At 30.1% G+C, this 18,283-nt stretch overlaps 1 protein-coding gene across 5 annotated transcripts in view; it reads right to left on the bottom strand.

Moving 5' to 3' along the window:
• LOC654915 (protein amalgam) overlaps positions 1-17,798 on the bottom strand; it is an 89,854-nt gene extending 72,056 nt beyond the window's left edge. For all 5 annotated transcript variants that reach the window (XM_008195135.3, XM_064359759.1, XM_008195140.3 and 2 more), the window contains exon 1: positions 17,475-17,798. In XM_008195135.3, the coding sequence (XP_008193357.2) occupies positions 17,475-17,520 (46 nt within the window). In that variant the 5' untranslated portion in view covers positions 17,521-17,798. The remainder of the gene's footprint in view (positions 1-17,474) is intronic.
• Positions 17,799-18,283: the final 485 nt, after the last annotated feature.

The following is an 18,283-nucleotide window of genomic DNA, read 5'->3' as shown; positions in this document are numbered from 1 at the left end:
GCCCAGTGATTTTAAAAATAAGTTGGCAACACTGAAACATATGAAAACGAAAGGTGAAAAATTTGACATTTCTCATATTGCCTATCTCTACATTATTCCGTGTTGCCAAAAATTTCAATATCATTTATTAAAAAGTTTAATATTACTTGTTCCTTGATTTCATAGATGCTCTTAAAAAAGTAGTTCGTTCTGTAAATCAAAAGCTGGTTAGGTTTTTTAAGTTTCTGATTTAAAAAAAACTGCCAGAAAATATTTTTAAATTAAAATCTCTGCAAAAATGTTTAAAGTAGCAGGTCCCTAGAATTCTGTGTTTGACTTTTTTTGATCTGCATTTCTAGGGTGGAAAATTTAAATAATCATCATCAGATTCTAGAAACCTAATATTGTCGATTCTATATGTGGAAGATGAAGAATAACTATAATTCTAATTTGCCAAGATTTCAATTTCAATAATACGAGTACAAATTATTTTTTAATAAAAACATCACGTAAATTGTCATTTTTGACCTCACCTAACCTGACCTGACCTGATCTCACATAATATAATCATAAATAAAAAAAAACAACTCCTTTGTTTTTACCTCCCAAACTAATGGCATTTTTGGAACACAAAAAACATCTCGTCATATTGTTATTGTCATTTAATGTTTTTTTTAATTAAAACAGTTACTTTATTACATTGTTTCCCACATAAAGCCAAAACAAAAAATGCAAAAAATGTGTGTAATGCCAAAAATTTTATGCTAATAAACATTCCACACATTCTTCATACGTTTTATAATAATTAAATTTAGTGGGTATAGCTACGTGGGTGCGTTTCGAGGTAATTTGCAATTTGGTAGAAAAAAAAAAACAAAATTGTTTTGTAATGTTATCATCTATCACAAATTCTGTGTAGTAACAGCCGGAGAGAAACGCAAAGGAATAACATCACGTGTATAATGCTAATTGTAAATCTTCTAACGTTTGCATGCTTTTACTGGAAATGTTCTCAACAACACGTTCTCAGGAAGTTTTTCCGGTTACAACCCGGCTACAAATTTTATCTTCAATAAATTTCAGTGGATTTATGTAAGCGGGTCGGCAATGCCACTAAATTGGCGCACAATATTTTCGTGATGCATGAAATGAATTATGTCCCATTAACCCATTTGCGTGTACATTTTTTAAACAGCACGACGCCCCCTCAATAATATATTACATTGTAATTAAAGCGGAAATTTTCATTTTCAGCAACCCTTCGATAAATGAAGGAGCGGCTTATTTATGATCCATGACATGCTTCGAATATAACGCACTTTGTTACTGGCTTTCAACAATTGATTTTGCATAAAAGCGTGACATAAAGCAATGTGTGCTTATTCCGAAAGGAACAAAGAGGGAGATCTCAGTTATGGGTTATGGGTGGCGCACTACACGCAGGAATTATAATTATCAAGGGCACTTTCCGAGGATTACGGCCTTCCTAAAATCGAACGACACTAATCCAATTTGGGCTGAATATTCAACCCTCCAATTAATATTCATTTTTATTATAGTATTGGTTTATTACTTGTTACGCACAATAGGTAGTAACTCTTCTATAATTTTATCTGTTTTTTTTATTTTTAAGACCATTGAATCGAAAGAAAGAAAGAAAGAAAGAATTTATAGAATTTTACGTCCTATTGACAAATAATGAGTAATAAGTATGATTTTTTTAGTAACAAGAAGACATACTACTTTTTTGCATTTGCATGTACAATCACGTTCAAAAAGAATGACCCCCCTACCAACCGAACCGTATAGCAAAACTCCGATTAAAATTTTTTAGGTCGTAAATTTCAGCAAACAGGTTAGTTCATCCAGCTAGTTTGTAAACTATCAAAACGTATACATTCTCCGTATCGTATCGAAAAAATGTGTGGCAATGTTAGGGATGTTATTCATTTTGATAGTGACTGTACGCAAACAGTTTTAACTATTAGATACAAACTAGTAAAGTTCTTAATAGAAAATAACAACAGCTCATTTACACTCTTTGGAGTGAAATAAAGCACAAATTTTGACTACTAAATCATATCAAAAATGCTTATTTTTTGCCTTTTTCAAGTATTAGCACATTTTCTCCTAAAAATCCGTTTTTTTTAATTCTCGATAAACCGGATGGAAAATAACTTAATTGGTACATATTATTTTCTTGGTTCAAGTGTTTCATCTCGTTTTTTATTTAGTAATACAAGCAAGGATTTCAAAACATTTTGTCAAAAATAAGCAAAAAGTTTACCGTTTTCAAGCATTTAAGAACGTTACCGAAACCGAAAAATCTCTAAATTTGACCATATATATCATTATTTTGCAGTTTTATTGAAGTACATTAACAACACCAACAATAATTAAAATTGATATTTATTTTGGTTAAAAATAAGTCGATAAGCCAATGAATTGTGTCAAACTAATGGTGTAATTTTGTCCTCTTTTCAAGTAGTATTTAAATAAGTTTTAAGCATTTAGAAAAGTTTTTGCTTTAATTTTGCTGAAGTGAACCGAAAAAACACCGAAATAATGGTGTATTTTTGGCCTTGTTCGGCTATTTAAAAAAGTTTTTGAGGTAAAAACGCCTTTTGTTAAATTTTACAGTAGTGAATCAAAAAATCGCCGAAGTTAACCATTAACACAAGAAATTATATTTCATTTCGTCAACAAAGTCGAAAAACAAGGAGATTGTTAAAAATGGTGTAACCATTTAAGCTAAAAAATCAATATTTTTACAAAATGTTGCAAAACTAAGCAGCAAATACTATGACGTGTTTTCTAGCGTTTTAGAAAGTCTTTTATAAGTAACGTAAACAATTATTTCAAGTTTCGTTAAAAATAAGCTCAAAAAACTATAACTACATAGAAAATCGTGTTAATTTTGCATAAAATGAGCATTTAAGCAAGTTTTTCAAGCAGAAATTAATGGGAGTGTTGTCAAAGATTCGAAAAGTTGAAAAGTTTCGTCAAAAATAAGCCAAAAAATCACTGCATTGTGCAAACATAGTGTAATTTTGGCTTAATGCAAGCGTTTTTGCCATTTTTTAGTTTTTCTTTCTGAAATTTTGCAAAACCTTCACAAAAAACACAATTATTTTAAGAAATTCCGCCAAAACCAGCTAAAAAATCACTGTATTATGTAAAAAATCGTATTACTTTTGCATACAGGGTGCTTAAAAACTGGCGCCCAACTAAGTGGTATACGCTCATGAGAAGTATGTGTAGATTAGAGGAAAAATCCTAGTTATATTTTAAAAAATCTCGAGCTACAAATTTATTTTGTTAATTTCTTTAGTTTTCAATTTTTTTAATGCTTTTATTATCAGTCTGCAGATTTTTGAATTTTAAAATTTTGCAAAACCTTCATAAAAAATCACTGGATTATGTCAAAAATCGTATTACTTTTCCATACAGGGTGCTTAAAAACTGGCGCCCAACTAAATGGTATACAGAAGCATGTGTAGATTAGAGGAAAAATCCTAGTTATATTTTAAAAAATCTCAAGCTACAAACTTATTTTGTTAATTTCTTTAGTTTTCATTATTTTTTAATGCCTTTATTATCAGTCTTTGTGATATTTGAATTTTAAAATTTTGCAAAACCTTCATAAAAAATCACTATTATTTTAAGATATTCCGCCAAAACCAGCTAAAAAATTATTGGATTATGTTAAAAATCATATTACTTTTGCATACAGGGTGCTTAAAAACTGACGCCCAACTAAGTGGTATACGCTCATGAGAAGCATGTGTAGATTAGAGGAAAAAACCTAGTTATTTTTTAAAAAATCTCGAGCTACAAACTTATTTTGTTAATTTCTTTAGTTTTCATTATTTTTTAATGCTTTTATTATCAGTCTTTGCAGATTTTTGAATTTTGAAACGTTATTAAAATTTACAAAAAAAAACAAAATTTGTCGCTGTGTCAACACTGGGTATTTTTGCATAGAAAACCTATTTAAAAATAATTTAATTTGATTGTTCATCAAATTCTATTGCGATCACGACTGGTAGACAATGCCACACATGTCATTTATTCAAAATTTTGTATCAAAAACTTTAAATTCATAGATTTTTTTTATTATTTTTACCTTTCTGTGTAAGCATTTCACGTACCATTAAGTTGGTGCGCCGGTTTTTAAACACCCGGTATTTTAAGGGTTTAAGTATGATTTTAGTCAGACACGTGATTATTTTAAGAATTTTGTTAAATATAACATTCTTGCATTTTCGAGCGTTAAAACATTTTTAAATTTTTTTTTCTAAAACTTTGCGAAAACGCTTTGGTCCTATTTTGATTCAATTAATAAGTTGGTAAGTAACCCTCAACAAAAATAGTCGTAAAATGCTGATTTATTAATATACATTACAGAATATTCAATAGATAAAAAAAAGCAATAGATAAAAGAAAATCAAGACAGAATTGAAAGTTTCTGCTAAGAAAGATCTAGATATAGATAAACTTATAGTTCGTCCGATGAAAATCATTACATCAATGCCTAAAATAATTACAGCAACATTTTTATCTTTCCACAAATATCTCGTGCCCCACACACCGAGCTCTTCGAACACCTGTTGCCGCGATTTCAAAATTCTCATAAATTAACCTTCACTTGGCTACTTTTGTTAATTAAACGCTTCCATATCTGATTTCAAATAAAACCATCGAATATCATCGCAACCACCAGTCTAGAATAAATCCCACATCAAAAGATCAGAGCACCATTAAATTCCTATCACGATTACAGCCGACACTTTATTGACACGCACAGCAACTTGTATTCTTCTCGTCCAAAACAAAATTCATTTAACTTCGAAAATACAATTGCAACATCACCTCGACTGTGAAATTTCATAATTACAGCCTTCAAAGTGGAAGCCTATCTCGAAACTTTCAACATTTCCAAGTCTCAAACAACGAAAACTTCCAGAGAATGCGGGCGGGTTTTTAAAGTATTTTTGTTGTTATTACCACGGCAGCTGGTGGACGGTGCAGCCTCTGGACAAGCCTCCAAAAAATAAATAACTCCAAATTTAAGAGCACTTAGCTAATTAAAATATTGCTAGATTAGGCTTGTCACCTGAGAAATTGCCCTCATAAAAAGCAGATATCAACAGATTTATGGCTTATGGAAATATTCCCTAAAAATTACCTTAATTCGGCCAAATATTTTACGTTTTTTATTTCACGAAATAAAACTGAATATTTGTGCTCTTCCTTGAAATCTTATCATTTGCGCATCTCGCATTTCCCGGCAAAGTGCAAGAAGGTTATTTTTGCAAAGAATGATATAATGTTTGCTTAATTCTCTAAATTTATTTACCCGCAAACATTTGTGCTTGTTAAACAGTATATTTTTGTCTTTTTCCAATTCATTATTATCATCCACTTAGGAGTAGCAGCCTTGTTAGCAAGGCCAGGTACTTATAAAAAATATTTCACATATTAACGAGCACATTTTGCAATTTTGCTTATAAATAACTACTGCATTCTGCTGACAAAAATAGCATCAAACGTCCCAAGCTTTTTTCCGCGTCTTACAGTTGTGTAATTTCAGATATCCGTTGAGTAAACAGGGCACAAAGCCAAAATTTCGGCACGAAATATATAACTAATTATTTTAATACTACAGGGTGCTCAAAAACTGGCGCACCAATTCAGTGGTACGTTGTTGAGAAGTATATGTAGATTACGGAAAAAATCTTGAAAAAATTCCTAGTCGTATTTTAAAAAATCTGTAGCTATAAACTTATTTTGTTAACTTCTTCAGTTTTCAATATTCTTTAATGTTTTTATGTTTCACACCAAGTAATCGTTCCCTAACAAAACGAAGAATAATTATTTTTAAATTTACTATCAGACTTTAGCAGTTTTTTAAATTAAAAAAAAATAAAACTCATAAAAAAAATCACAATTTGTAGATGTGCCAACACTGGGCATTATTTCCTAGGAGACCATTTCAAAAATAATTTATTTATATTCGGAAATAAAATTAACTAGACGCCCTCTGGTGATGACTTTTTAACTATGTCGAAAACAGTAACGAAATTTTCGTAATTCCACATTTAATTGACATTAATAAATTGTTTAACAATTTTGCGTGTATAGTGTTAATTGCTTACATTGGAGAGAATCACTTTAAAAGTACGTGGTGGTAAATATTACCTCTGACTTTGGTTCTGCGGTTTTTCGTGGTATAAAGTGTTTGTTGTTGGGATTTGAAAGTGGATAAAAAGTGAAAAAGATTTAAATTTTCATTACAAAGTGTTATCAAACAGTTGTTTAATTAAAGACTATAGTAATGGATCACAGCGAACACAAAGTTGGGCTCAAGAAACCAATAAATTAGTGAAGTTTGTGAATTTAAGGTTAGAATTTTTCCACTGATAAAATCATGAAATACTTCGATAAATCAACAAAACTACAATTAAGATTAACAACTGCTAATACACTTAAACGTAAATTATGCCAAAAGGTAGGCTTTTCAATGTCTTTGTGATAATTTTCCAATAAAGAAAGTGAACCAAACAGTCATTCGTTATTCGTGTTTTCCTCGTCATCTCTCATTTGTCAACATAAGTTTCTTGCATCAAATATACAATAATTATTCCGCATAGGCAATGCAATAATTGTGAAGCCTCAAAATTCGTACAACGCTCAAAATATCCGAATAAACATTTTCCCGCCATTTTGGTTACTGTTTTCGACCTAGCTCAGTGGCGCCCCCAACGGTAACTTTACTTCCGAATTGTTGATCAAATTCTATTGAGGTCACGACTGTTAGACAACGTTGCCACAATTCATTTATTGAAAATTCGTTATTTATCAGTAATTTTAATACAATTTTTTTTTATTATTTTTACCATTATATGTAAGCAATTCTCTACAACACATCATTGAGTTGGTGCGCCGGTTTTTGAGCACCCGGTATAAGCAAGCTGGATTGTCTGGCATCTCCAGAAATTCACTGTCAAAACGTTTTACACGCCTGACTGCCGATTGAAGATTAAAAATGCATTCAAACATTCTTTGTGGACTTAACAGACGAAGAATGGCGACTACTAATCTAGAACTAGACGAACGGAGGGCAAATATTTACCAAAGAAAGAAAACTCAACAGAGCCACGTTGAAAAATGCATTTATCAGTCATCGACTTCTGCATGCTTTATTTGCCTTGACTCATATTTTTAGAATTGCAAATTTTAAATAAGCATCAAGCCATTTGCCGGTACTCTGGAGGGTTAAACAAATTTTCAAGTAATCCAAAAATAGCTGGCAATATTGGCACATCGATATGAAAGTGTTTCTTGAATAAACACTGACTTTTTTGCTAATTTTACTTCAATCGAAAATAAAACTCGTTCTCATCATGATGAAAACCATTTTTAATTTTTAATTCCAATTTCATATTACAAGTAATTTTTGTATCAAAAGGTAAAAAAAAGATTAATCAATTTACTAATTTGGTCCATGCTGATTGGAAAAGCATTTTTAAAATAATATGTTATGATCATTGGTCAGTATTTTAGTCTAAACTTTAAGGTAGTTACAAAAACATAAACTATAGCCCAGAGAGGCAGAATTTTAGAGGCAACAAAAATATCTTTATTTTTATTTAAAAAATACCTGTCTAATAGACGGGTTGCATTTTTTTTAATCAGTTAATCAAATTTGTGGTTTTCGTCGAATTTTTTTTATTGCTTGGTTAATGACTTTTACAAAAGTTTTAAGAGTTTCAATTCAGTTTACAGAAAATTCACGATAAGTAATGGTAGAAAAAGCTTGAGTACTTGAGTAATGCGAAAAATTACTTTAAAATAAGTCTGAAAAAAGTGTAAAAATGATTACCTACGTTCTTTCACAAACAAAAACTTCTTAAAAACATTACAAAGAACGTTTTTAGGTTTTAAATTTAATTTTCATCTTCCATTTGTTCATTAAAATAAACACATTTGAAAAAAAATTTGACATTTGAATTTAGAGAAAATCAGCTGATAAAAAGTACGAAATTAAAAACAGTTATAGATACATTTTACTGATTTGTTTCTATGGGCTTTAAATGCATAAAAATTAATAAAATTTGTTTAATGTTAGAATAACCAGACAGTTATAACTGTTGCAAAGCAATGTTTGAAAAAATTTTTTCGAGCAGTATAAAAGCTAATTTGAGAGGTCACAAAACGGCTGGAACCATTTAAAATTTTCGAGGATGATTTGTATTACAAGAAAGTTAAGTGCATCGAATTTCCAAAATACGACGAAAAAAAATTGTCAATTTTCGGTGACCGTTTAAACATTGGAACACCTCTTTTATAATAGAAACAACTCCTTCAAAATTTCAAATTGCTTGAATCTCGTGTGACACCTCAAATGAAAGATATTTTCACTAAGAATTCAGATTTTTTTGAGCTCCGATTATTGTTTTTTCTAAAATTACATGTACTTTTTTCCTCATGATTATAATACAAGTGTAATATGAAATGCACACAACAACTTTAAATGTTAATTTTTGAATTAAAATTAAATTGATTTTTGAGTCGCAACTCAAAAAAACAATCTACAGAAGATGTTCAAAATGATTAGTTCCTTTTCATACAGTAAAGGCGATTTTTAAGTTCTTGTTGAACATCTTGCCTCCAGAAATTCTTCTGCCATCATTATCTAAACTAGACCAAAAGTTGATAACTTTCTTTTTAAATATTTTTTTTCAAATCTCTCTATCTGTTGCTAATTTACAGAACAATTCCTACATTTTTAGAAAACTTTCTGTGCTAAAACTTTATCTATGTAACTTTAATAAAAAATAATCGAAACTCAGAAAACTAGTCACAGCTGAATTGCTACAATAAACGAGTCATTCGAATTATTCAGTTGTAAAAAATTCATTGTTTCGACGAATTCTATCTTGAATATTTGTTTCTTATAACAAAAAATGTTAACTATGTCTCATTTTAATTCTTAAGAAAAAATAGCAACAGCGCATTTGCATTTTTTTGAAGTGAAATGCACAAATTGAGAATCTCTATGTAAGAAAAAAATTGTGTTAAAATTTAGAGCCAATAAAGCCAATCAATTAAAAAAAAAAGTGATTACGAAAATTGACAGTTGTTGCTAAAGGTTAAAAACAGACCATAATTCGACCTTTTTCTATTTTTTACTAAAACTTCTACTAGCTGAATTCCGGCATTTTAAAATATCAATCTTATGACGTCTAAAAAAAAATTAAATCAATTTATTCGATAGTTCAAACATTCCGCAACTGACTTTCGATGGTCAAAACAATCAATTGTGTCCAATACTACAGAAAAAACTTTTTATTTTCCCCTTTTTTTAAGAAGTGCTTTATTGTACTATTACAAAAAAATAATTGCTGTATGAACAAAACTTGAGTTGACTCGGAATTTTCGAATTTTTCTTTATTACCTGAGATAAACTGGCTCGCGTCAAAAAATCACCTTGTATCTAACAGATATATGGAAAATTTAACAAATGCTAGTTTATACCAATTTACCAGAAAATGATTATTAAACGACTCAGCTTTTACAATGAAAAAAAAGTTTTCCATATATCTTATAATCTCACATCTCGATTTTGAAACTGCTTCCACCTCTGATTAATGCTTCAGAGATGATGCCAGAGGCCACTCTTCTACTGATTATTATCAAATCTCCCGCTTTATATCATTATTCATCTTCTTTAGAACAATTATTCTTAATTATCACACTGTTTACATTCGTTCACCTCTAAAAAAAAAACATATTTGACCACTTGAAAACTTCCTCCAAAACATGTAAGTAATTTTTACGGATTCTCTAAGTGCTTTGGAGTACATTGCAAGAGTTGGACTTTTTGCAAAAATATCGAGCTAGGCTCTTGACATTAAACAAATGTTAATTTCTGAAGCTTCGAAAGGTCGAGAAGTTCATCTCGCTTAGATCTCGTCGTACACAAATGTATACTTTGCAATGATATTGCACATCATACGTCTAGCTAAAATAGAATCTCAGTTTCCTACAGATCAAGGGTATTTTTTTAACCTTCTTATTCGAAAATTTTTGTAAAAGAATCACTTGTGATCAGTTTTCATTTAGGCAGCTCAGTCCAAGAAATTAGGAAAAAGAAGAAGAAAAATGTTATTAAACGTCAGCAAAAACATCGTCAAAAAGAAAAAAAAAAGTCAAAGTTGTTGAGAATTCATGAAAAACAAAATATGAAAATAATTTGGATGCAATGCAATTTATAAGAAATGTAGGTTTGCTAAACATTCCATGATTTTCAGTACAAAAATATAAAATAATTTTAATTGTGGCAAAAAGTAATTAAATGAGAGCGTCTAGTTGAGGAAAAAGTTGAAATTGTGTCAATAACCTTTTGTTATACAGGCTGTTCGTTTTTCTAGCTCCACCATGGCGATCTTAGTTATTATGAGAGATATGAGGTCGGTTAAATTAGAGCAACGTTGTGCATTTTTATGCTGAACTTATCTGAAAGAAAATTTGATTTATCATTTTTAGTTTCTGTGTTATTAAGAGAAATAAAAAAAATAATTTGCGTTTTAATTTTTTAAGCGAAAACCAAAAAAACTAAACGTTTTTAAGAACATTCTTCAAGCATTTTTTTACAAAAAATCTAAATCTGTCATTGCCTTTTCCAAAGCATTCTTGATGCCAGAATTACAAAACTCAATTTTGGTTATTCACAAGAACGTAATTGACATCTGTATTTTTGAAAAGTCTATTTGTTCCTGATTACAATGATGTATCACATAACATGATCGCTGATTAAAACAAAGAAACAATCTTTTTGCAAAGAGTGCTTTGGAAAAAACGTCACAAATGTTGTTTAACAAACTAAATTTTGACAATTTTATTAAATATGCGAGCAGAATTTTTAAAACTTTGTCTTGTTTTGTTTTGCGGAGAATAAAATCTAAAATCTAGTCTGTTTAAAAAAAAATTGTTGACGGTTTTCCAAAGCACTCTGCACAAATTGCTTATTTCTCCATTTTGATCAGCATGTAAGATTCGATCATAATGTGATAATTTCAAAAATAGAAAAAGTGAATATGGCCTCCATAAGAAAAAAACATTGTTGAATATTGTAACTCTGACATCAAGAACGCCTTGGAAAATAACGATGACGGATTTAGATTCCTTGTAAAAAAATGCCTGAAGAATGTCCTAGTTAAAAACTCCTAGTTCCTTTAGTTTTCGCATGAAAAAAAAACAACGAAAATTAAGAAGTTCCTTTTTTTTCAAACAATTAAAAATTTAATAATGTTACATCAAATTTTCTTTCACATAATTGTTAAGCATAAAAATTAGCAACAATACCCTAATTTAACCGACCTCGTATCTGTTATAATTACTGAGCTCCCCATGGTGGAATTCAAAAAACGGACACCCTGTAGAGGGTAGAGCTAAATAAAAGTCCCTAATAAATAAATATTGAGTTTTTCTTCGCGAGATCTAGGCTCTTCAAAATTATATCTTTGAGTTAAGTTTTTGGTCGTTCAGTCAGATTATGTACCTTGAATTTAGTTAGCGCAAACTTGTAACATTAAACTAAAAAAAACACCAATTTTTGTTTTATGGTGTTCAAACCATTTAACAAATAGCAATTTCAGCAAAAAAATAAATGCGACAACATGTGAAATAAAAGAGTTAATACTGTTGCTAAAAAAACTTAAAAAATTATTCAAAATTAATAAATAAGCCGCTTAAAATTTCAATTGATTTTCATGCTTAGCTGAGCCCTGCAAGATTCGGTCCGACATTTTTTAATCACCCTGTATTCCGTATTCAAATTTTTGTAGCGAGAAAATCATTTTTGTCTTCTGTCCATAATAAAAGGTTTCAAAAACATACAAGTAATAAAATAAAAAATAAAACTTTTGATTAAACTACAATTTGGAAACTTCAACAAAAAACGGAATTAATTTGATTAACAATTCGTAAAAATCGCGACGGTTTTGTATTGAGCGCCAAGGAAAGAAAAATTGGAAAATGTAAATTGGGGCAATTTTTCTCCATAAACCTTATCTGCTTGTTATTTATATTCAGTAGTGTATATGTCTACTAATGAAATTCCATTGATAAAGTTCGAATGTGTGGCGTTTGATGTAATAGTGCCCTGTTATCTCCAGTGCTTTGAATAATTTTTATCAAGAGTAGGAAGTTTCAATGAGGCCTGTTATGTATACACAGCCATTGTCTTATCTCAGGAGCGTTTTACTTATAAATAGCTTAAAGACGTTATAAGAGCAGTTATTCATGTAAACAGCATGACTCTAAGCTATGGCGGTTATATTATTTTGTCCATGTTTGAGTATGTATTAAGAGCTTTAATAATGCAAAGTCAGGTACAAGGTAAATTTATTCAGAACGGAATTACCTTGTTATGAGATATGGTAACAACGCTGGCAGATTTTTCTCAAATTTATGGTCTCGAAAATGAGATCTGTAAAAGGGAACTTCTGCCATGTTAATATGTATAAGGAATAAAATTAAAATAAATTAGAGTTTAATTGTGTTGCTACAAATGGTGAGGGTCCATGTGACAAATTCGTGGACCACTTCTGCTCTACCTGAGAAAGTGTTTTGATAAATGATGCTGTTCTAAAAATTGATTTTAATATAAAGAAAGGGATGTTTGCGGATTCGTTGACATCCGTTACATAGAAGCTTCGCTATTGGTTATTGACTTTCTGCGCTATTTCGTTTACGTCACAATAGGTTCTATTGATTGAGTCATCCCTTTTTGATGACACCCCCTTTATGGCATAAACGATAACCGGTCATTAAATCTCGCTTAATAAATATTTAATTTAGTAACACGTTTGGCGCTTCTTTAAGTATTCCTCGAAATTGAAATCATTCAAATAAATTACAATTGAGAGCCCCTATCCTGCATGGTTAAGTGAATGATAACTAGCGTGAGGGACGCCAACTGCAATATTTGATGACTTTTTGAATTGGGGCAGAAGGTGACGTCATTTTGGGTGTGTTTCAGGATAATATGTGGAAGTTTCTCAAATCAATAGATGCATTCGTTGCTTGCAGTATTTTTAGATTTCTTCTGTTGACTGCCAGTCGAACTGTGTCAAGTCTTATTATTATTGATTTTTCTTAGTTCAATATGTTTGTTTTGTGATAGAGGAAAGCGTTGCGACACTTACTCTTGTGATGGTGAAGTATTTTCCGTCTTGGATTAATTGCCGTTTAATATTAATGTCACTAGCGAGATAATTAAACCATTGTATTAAATTTTATCCGTAATGAAACTTGACATATTGATTAGAGGGTGGGAACAGCTTTGGCGCTTCTTCTCCGATAGCTGAGCATGCTTGAATTTTTTATTTTCTAAAATTAATGTGTGGGCGGAAAAATGTCACTTGATTTGGTCATGCTCCATTATGGCGGGTCGTATAATTAAAATCAAAATTGTAAATGAGAAAACAAAGGAATATAATGAAGGCGGCAGACTTATATTCGAGACAAAACATTTGCTAAAATGATAATACAATGAGTAAGAATTTCTCATCTACAAGAATCTTCTAAATTACTAAAAATAAAAAAATAAATCGCTCTATGTTTTAACCTAGAAGTTAAAAAATACTTTGAAATAAATTTAACAAATTTTTTATCGTAAAACGATATTTATCAACTCTGGCTAGGTACGTAAATAGAAATTACAGTAATCCCTCGTTAATCCGGACTAATTAAAATCGAACGCATCTGAATTACTAAAATATCCGGATTATAAAGTCATTTAAATAAATACGAGTACAGAAAAATCAGGTATTAATAAAAAAAAATAAGTTAAAATCCAAATAGCAACAAGTAATATAGAACGTATATTATATACAAGGTGATCACTTCCAATCCCGAAGACTAAAGATAAAATACTATTATTCTTGATTTTTCAAAATTTCAAGTTTTTCTTTGATACCTAAAAAAAAATATTTTTTTTGAACCATTTTGAATACCACCTGTTACTATTGTTGCAGACAAAATAAAAGAAGCATGATAAAAACAAACAAAAATAAGAAAATTATTCTTTTTATTTTAATTATTGGAGGTTCGGATTAACGAGAGATTACTGTATTTTCTTAGAGTTAAACAAGAGGTTTAATGAATTTTCTATTATTTGTGACCCCAACGTCTTTAATTGTTTAACTTTGTAAATCCAATTCAGTTTTAACCTCGGTTTTAACCGACTCAGGTTCAGGTTACAGAAAAAGAAAGTAAAAATCAAATTTTTATTTATCCCCGATTAGGTTTACTTTTTTCCTTAATTTTCATATTACTTTTAACGGTCTGGGTTTTAAAAAGTAGATATGTAATGCAAATTGGCAAAATAGTAGAGTGACACGTTATTTAATACATACTTCTAATTATTCTGAACTTAAAAAAATTCTTCGATTTTTTGCACAATTTTGAAAAATCATATTTTGCCTTACTTTACTTTAGAGCCTTGTTTAAAGCTAAGAATATAAATAATAAAACAGTAAATTATTAGTGAAAATGGTGGTCTTCCATAAGAACAAGGTATTAACAAATTGTAAAACTTCCAATTCTAAAGAGGTCGTAACTTTGCTTTTTTATTATATCGTGGCGTTTTTTGCATTTTTTAAAATTTATTTCAAATTATATATAAATTTTTTCAAATGTAATAATTCAATTATTTTTTTATATACAGGTCAGACAATAATGGAATACAAAAAATATTAGAATTATTTCTGATTTTTTTAATGTGCAACTACTGAATGCAGCTGACCTGATCGGTAATCGCTAAAAAATTCAAAAGTAATTCACACTTACATTGTACTGGGTATTGTCAAGTTTATCTTGACAGTTGTGCTAAAATTTTATTATGGACTACTATTATTTAAAAAATAAAATAACAATGTTGATTCAATTTACGTTTTTAAAAATTAAACGAAGTATCGAAGTGATAAGTGCAATTAGTATTATTTGTTGCATCTTAGGACAGGTCAGAAATAACCCACTATTGACTCACCCTGTATTTGTTTTTATTATAAAAACACAAATAACAGATATCAGGAAAATCGTCCCTGACTTTTTTTTTTAGAAAAACCAAAAACGATTTTGTAACTTTGCGACTTTTCTTTAAAAAAATACAATGTGTTCAAAAATGATTGTTCATCAAGTCGACTATGGAATTTAAATTCAGTGTGCCGCTTCGTTCGAATGACTATTTTATTCTGAATATTATCATTTCTGTCAAATCTTTGAATTCGCTTTTTACTCACTTTTTTGCATTTTTCGACAAAGTTGTTTCAAGTGTAGGGTTTGTCTTCATTTGTATTTTATGTTTCCGTTTTTGGAGGAAGCCTTTTTACATCATTTTAACGGATCTGTCACTTTAACGGCATTCACAATTTAAATTGAGCGGCACATTACGTTCAAATTTCATAGGTGACCTGATGAACAACCATTTTTGAACACATTGTACAATTTTAGTACACAATGCCTGTCATTTTAATTCTAATTCTTTGATAAATACTACAAATATACTACAAAATGTGCTAAATGTATGTAGGTAATTATTTATTATTACCGGCGAATCACACCGTATATTGCCACGTTTATTTCTTCGTTTCCTTTTTTTTTGTACAAGCTTAGTCTACTAAAAGTACTTGTTTATTGTAATTGAAAAAGTAAAAATCATACAGCACTAACCGATTGCTACAAAATTACTTTACTCTTTTCTACAGTCCCCTACAATAATATTTAATTAATTAATTATTTTAGTAATTTTTGCATGCACCAAGTATATTTCATTTGTTCATTTGTGCAGAGGCTTTAAATAATTACTTAATTAATTAATTGTAATTATAAAAAATTTAGAAACATTCTGCAAAAATTAATATGCTTAGAGAAAAATACAAGATGTGTAAAAATGATTGTATCAAGTCAACTGTAAATTTTTCACAAAGTACCAAGATTTTAGTTGCTTTTCAACTTTACAATTGAATATTACTAACTGACAATCTGTGACAGTTATGACATTTATTAACAGCGGATTCATTTAAATAAATCCATTTCAAATTTAATCAGATAAGAATCACACACCTTGTATAACATGTACGAGTATCGCTTATTTCTGGTGGTTATTATTTTTTAAGATACAGAAAAAAACAGTTTTAACAGGCTTAGTTGTATACTTTCCTATGAAAATAGTTGTTATAAATCGGAATACCATAGAAAAAAAAAAGTTTCTCACAGGTTTTTGAAAATCATTTCGGATTGTGAACACTGTGACACTGATATTTTCGTTTTATTATAACTTGGATCACAATTTTACTGCAGCGGAAGCAGAGAATTTAGAAAAAATAATTTTTTTGTTTAATTATAACTTGAATCACGATTTTAGTGCAGCGCAAGCAGAGAATTTCGAAAAAATTTCTTCTGCAATGCGGTTAAAGTGCATCCAATGATCCAATGTGAAAAAAGTGATAAAATTCCAGTGTGGGAACGCGGTTTGTATAAACGAAACCCACAAAAGTGACATCAATCTCTCTTCTTCGCGCAATCCAAAAGTGAAATGTAACATAAACATAACCTAGAAAGTTCATCCTTTATTGCATTTAGTTGCGTAAACGATTTTTGTGTTTATATTTTTTTATCCAAGGAATGTATACTGTTTTAAACTTTAATGAATCGAATTGTTTGGAATAGAAAATTACGCCACATTTTAGCTTTTAGCTAATTTATTTATTAGTATTACACACCTGACAATAAAAACAAATACAGCCTTAAGGCAATTGAATAAATCTTATCAAAGTAATGTATGCATTTGGCACGCTTATGTTACTACTTTTAAGGTTTTAGGGATTTATTTAACTAACTTATTGAGTTTGGTACAAAGTTCAGGCTGTGAACATTTTTTTAATTCATTTCCTTATGAGTAGTGTGAATTGCTTGCAATTTTTTGCTCCAAATGAGCAATTAAAAGCAATAAAATCCTCAATTATCGTCTGTTTACAACTTTATTAGTAGCTTCGTAAAATATCTAATCAAAATAAAATTATAGTTTTAGCAAAATTTGGTGACCGGAAGCTCATGACATGACAGTGTTTAATTTTCTCGAATAAATGGAAAGTTACGTAATAGAAGCATGGATAATGAACCGGCGCGCTCAAGTAAAATTATTCAAATATTTAGTTTTATAATTAATTATGAAAAAAATTAAAATAATTGAGCTCCGGCTGAAATAATACAACTTTGGGTTTGTCGAACTAATAAAACCTGTATCAAATTACCCTTTAACTCAAGGGTATTAAAAACACATGTGGGAACCTCACAACCGACGAAATTCGAATAAAAGAGTTTAAAAAAAAACGTGAACAGAATTTTGAATATTAAATTAAAAAAAGTCCGGATTTTGATGCACTTGGAGCCAGGTAGACGGAGCGATAATTAAATGCACTTACCGGTATATAGAAGTATAAAAATAAATGCCACCGTTTTAAGTTCCATTTTCTGCTAGTTAGTAGTAGTGATGCTAAAAATTGGTTTTCCTCGAGTAACAAAACACTTAGTCCAAGTTAATTTTTTTTATTTCATTCCACTTCACCGGAGCACAAACACAGCGCGCCCGAAGTCCGCAACATTCGCGGGACAAAAGCCGAATGTATTTTTAAAAGATACGCTTGCGCATGGACAAGACGAGTTGAAACCTTCGCTATGCCTTCGGCTCCGAATGCGAAGCAACTCTGCTGCTGCCGCCGCTTTCGAGGCAAGATCGAGAATGGAATGAGCTTTCCGTTTCTTTTAGCTTTTTATTTATGCAAACTTGTTATCGCTTTTTCTTCTTCGTTGTTGGATGTGTGGTGAGCGAGTTCCCGCCAAGTCAGGACAACACGCACTCTATACTCAGCACGAATTTAATAATCTAAATTTAACAATGACTTGTTTACAAGTTCATGTCCTGCGATCGGCTGCTGAATTTGCTGTTTTGCCATAAATCGATTCAGAGGAATTGGAACTTTTGGGATTGAAACTTTGTACTTTCTTCACCAATAATTTCGGATTAGGAACTACTTCCTTTTACTTTGTTTTATGTTTTATTCAAATATTCTTTTCTTTTTATATCTGTAATTCTCGATTTATCTTTAACAGCCTTGTTCTTCATTTATTTTTTCTTAATTTTTTTCATTTTTCCAATTTTTACCCTTTCTTCTTCATATTTTGTTTTTGACCATTGTTTTGACTATCGCGAACTAAACAACTGTAACCCAAT

The sequence above is a fragment of the Tribolium castaneum genome, chromosome 1 (assembly GCF_031307605.1).
Source record: "Tribolium castaneum strain GA2 chromosome 1, icTriCast1.1, whole genome shotgun sequence".
Lineage (NCBI taxonomy): Eukaryota > Metazoa > Arthropoda > Insecta > Coleoptera > Tenebrionidae > Tribolium > Tribolium castaneum.
This window is presented reverse-complemented; position numbering and strand designations above follow the sequence as displayed.